This window comes from Pristiophorus japonicus, chromosome 22 (assembly GCF_044704955.1).
Source record: "Pristiophorus japonicus isolate sPriJap1 chromosome 22, sPriJap1.hap1, whole genome shotgun sequence".
Taxonomy (NCBI): Eukaryota; Metazoa; Chordata; class Chondrichthyes; family Pristiophoridae; genus Pristiophorus; species Pristiophorus japonicus.
Genome location: NC_091998.1, coordinates 6878874 through 6882630, shown reverse-complemented (window position 1 = coordinate 6882630; position 3757 = coordinate 6878874). Strand labels below are relative to the sequence as shown.

The 3757-nt window shown below is 48.7% G+C and overlaps 1 protein-coding gene across 1 annotated transcript; it reads left to right on the top strand.

Moving 5' to 3' along the window:
• The first annotated feature begins 1115 nt into the window (after nt 1-1115).
• LOC139235165 (uncharacterized protein DKFZp434B061-like) lies at nt 1116-2804 on the top strand. Its single transcript, XM_070866384.1, has one exon. The coding sequence runs from the start codon at nt 1116-1118 to the stop codon at nt 2802-2804; it is 1689 nt and encodes a 562-aa protein (XP_070722485.1).
• Nucleotides 2805-3757: the final 953 nt, after the last annotated feature.

Genomic DNA, 3757 nt, shown 5'->3' with positions numbered 1-3757 from the left:
AGTTGTGAAAGGCACTATATAAATGCAAGTCTGTCTTTCTTTTCAACTACTCTCTTCCAGTTCCCAGCCTTTTCTGCAGCTGGTCCCCATTTTTGCAAAGTGCCCTCGTGCTTAAGCAACTAAAAGATGCAAACTCAGTACATCAGTAAAGGAACACGTGTTAAAGTGGATGGAAGATGGGGGATAAGGACTGGCAGGTTTGAAAGAGGAAAATACCATGCCGCACTCCGAACAAACTGGTAACAAAGGTGTATTCACCATTGTGGAGTCTGGTGTCTAAAACCACCATTCAAAGCCAAGTGACAACAAGAGAAGCCAAGTACATAAACTCCAATTTTCTCGCAGTCGTTTCAGGATTTCCCTGTACCTTTGGAGTCTCAGACTGATGGTCGTCTACACCTGTCAATCACTTGGCTAACTGAAAAATAATCTCCTGGGATGGGATGAGAGATCAATTTTAAGAGGTTTTAAGAGAAATTATGGGATGGAGTGATTTACAGGTAAAGTTTCAGGGGGAAATTCAACCCTACATAAGCTAGAGGTGATCCAAAACTCGGCAGCCCTGTGTCCTAACTCGCACCAAGTCCCGCTCACCCATCACCCCCTGTGCTCACTGACCTACATTGCCTCCCGGTTAAGCAACGCCTCGATTTCAAAATTCTCATCTTTGTTTACAAATCCCTCCATGGCCTCGCCCCTCCCTATCTCTGTAATCTCCTCCAGCCCCACAACCCTCCGAGATGTCTGCGCTCCTCTAATTCTGCCCTCTTGAGCATCCCTGATTATAATCGCTCTACCATTGGTGGCCGTGCCTTCTGTTGCCTGAGCCCCAAGCTCTGGAACTCCCTACCTAAACCTTTCTGCCTCTCTCTCCTCCTTCAAGATGCTCCTTAAAACCCACCTCTTTGACCAAGCTTTTGGTCACCTGCGCTAATGCGTCTCAGTGTCAAATTTTTATCGCATAATACTGCTGTGAAGCACCTTGGGACATTCCACTACGTTAAAGGCGCTATTAAAAAAAAGGCTTTATGGGCAGAGGGACCGGTCACTTCTGGCACAGTGATGGCGGTGGGCACTATCGACAGAGCGATGGCAGTGGGCACTATCGACTAGCGATGGCGGTGGGCACTATTGACAGAGCGATGGCAGTGGGCACTATTGACAGAGCGATGGAGAAGGGCACTATTGACAGAGCGATGGCGGTGGGCACTATCGACAGAGCGATGGCAGTGGGCACTATCGACAGAGCGATGGAGAAGGGCACTATTGACAGAGCGATGGAGATGGGCACTATTGACAGAGCAATGGCGGTGGGCACTATTGACAGAGCGATGGAGAAGGGCACTATTGACAGAGCGATGGAGAAGGGCACTATTGACAGAACAATGGAGGTGGGCACTATTGACAGAACAATGGCGGTGGGCACTATTGACAGAACGATGGAGAAGGGCACTATTGACAGAGCGATGGCGGTGGGCACTATTGACAGAGCGATGGAGAAGGGCACTATTGACAGAGCGATGGCGGTGGGCACTATTGACAGAGCGATGGTGGTGGGCACTATTGACAGAGCGATGGCGGTGGGCACTATTGACAGAGCGATGGAGAAGGGCACTATTATCAGAGCGATGGAGAAGGGCACTATTGACAGAGCGATGGAGAAGGGCACTATTGACAGAGCGATGGAGATGGGCACTATTGACAGAGCGATGGCGGTGGGCACTATTGACATGGCGGTGGGCACTATTGACAGAGCGATGGCGATGGGCACTATCGACAGAGCGATGGAGATGGGCACTATCGACAGAGCGATGGAGATGGGCACTATCGACAGAGCGATGGCGGTGGGCACTATCGACAGAGCGATGGCGGTGGGCACTATTGACAGAGCGATGGCGGTGGGCACTATTGACAGAGCGATGGCGGTGGGCACTATTGACAGAGCGATGGCGATGGGCACTATTGACAGAGCGATGGAGAAGGGCACTATTGACAGAGCGATGGCGGTGGGCACTATTGACAGAGCGATGGAGAAGGGCACTATTGACAGAGCGATGGCGGTGGGCACTATTGACAGAGCGATGGCGGTGGGCACTATTGACAGAGCGATGGCGGTGGGCACTATTGACAGAGCGATGGCGGTGGGCACTATTGACAGAGCGATGGAGAAGGGCACTATTGACAGAGCGATGGCGGTGGGCACTATTGACAGAGCGATGGAGAAGGGCACTATTGACAGAGCGATGGAGAAGGGCACTATTGACAGAGCGATGGAGAAGGGCACTATCGACAGAGCGATGGAGAAGGGCACTATCGACAGAGCGATGGAGAAGGGCACTATCGACAGAGCGATGGCGGTGGGCACTATCGACAGAGCGATGGCAGTGGGCACTATCGACAGAGCGATGGAGAAGGGCACTATTGACAGAGCGATGGCGGTGGGCACTATTGACAGAGCGATGGCGGTGGGCACTATTGACAGAGCGATGGCGGTGGGCACTATTGACAGAGCGATGGCGGTGGGCACTATTGACAGAGCGATGGCGGTGGGCACTATTGACAGAGCGATGGCGGTGGGCACTATTGACAGAGCGATGGAGAAGGGCACTATTGACAGAGCGATGGAGAAGGGCACTATTGACAGAGCAATGGCGGTGGGCACTATTGACAGAGTGATGGAGGTGGGCACTATTGACAGAGCGATGGAGGTGGGCACTATTGACAGAGTGATGGAGGTGGGCACTATTGACAGAGCGATGGAGATGGGCACTACTGACAGAGCGATGGCGGTGGGAGACAAATGATAACCCAGAATCAGAGGAGTGCCTGGGATACATTTGGACTTAAAATAACAGCAATTGAAACCACTGACACAGAGAACGTAATATAATAAACAGCATGCAGCAGGATCGGAGCACAAAACATGAAGAAGCGGCTGCCAAGTATCTCTGAACTAATTGCGCCAAAACCTATTATTCTGTATTTCAACAGAATAGCATTGAAGCCGCTCATTTAGCATCTTAGTCATTACCTAATCTGACCAAAAGCACACGGGGTGAATTTTAATCTTGCAAAGACTTTTATAACAGACCTTCTAACCCATTAACTTAACATTTGAAGGACATGGCTGATTGAGCCTCAGTGATACACTTTATCTTTACTATTCGCTTTAATTATCTTTAAATATTTAATTAAAGGAATTGATGCACTGCTGGGCAAGGCTGTGTACAAATGAAATCAGGACAGTAATGAGGAGATTAGCAGACACCTTCGGAAGGTTTCCGTTACCAAGTGGGTGTGCAGCATGGGTCCGGCATATTTAAATCTGTAAATAAGGAGGATACCTCATTTGTAACTTTTGTTTAAAGCTTGTGTTCGCCTCCTCTCTAGGAATTTCACAGGTCTGGAGAATTTACGCTGAATTTATGGGGCAAAATTAATCTTAATATCTGTAACAAACAAGTTATTTGAACGCAATCATTAACTCGAAGCTTAAATGGTTGTTAATGTGTGTAAACACTGAGCTTGAGAGGAATTTCAAACAAATGCCATCAATTGCCCATTAGCAAACATCTATATCCCTTAATCCTCCTCCATTTCAAATTTACAAAAAGACTTGCATTTAAAGAGGGACTAATCATATCTCAGAAATGACACTTATTTCATACAATGATGTACTTCGAAGTGCAATGGTTTGTTATATAAGCGGCCATTGGGCACCCATGCAAGACAACACAAGCGGTTAACGAAGGAACAT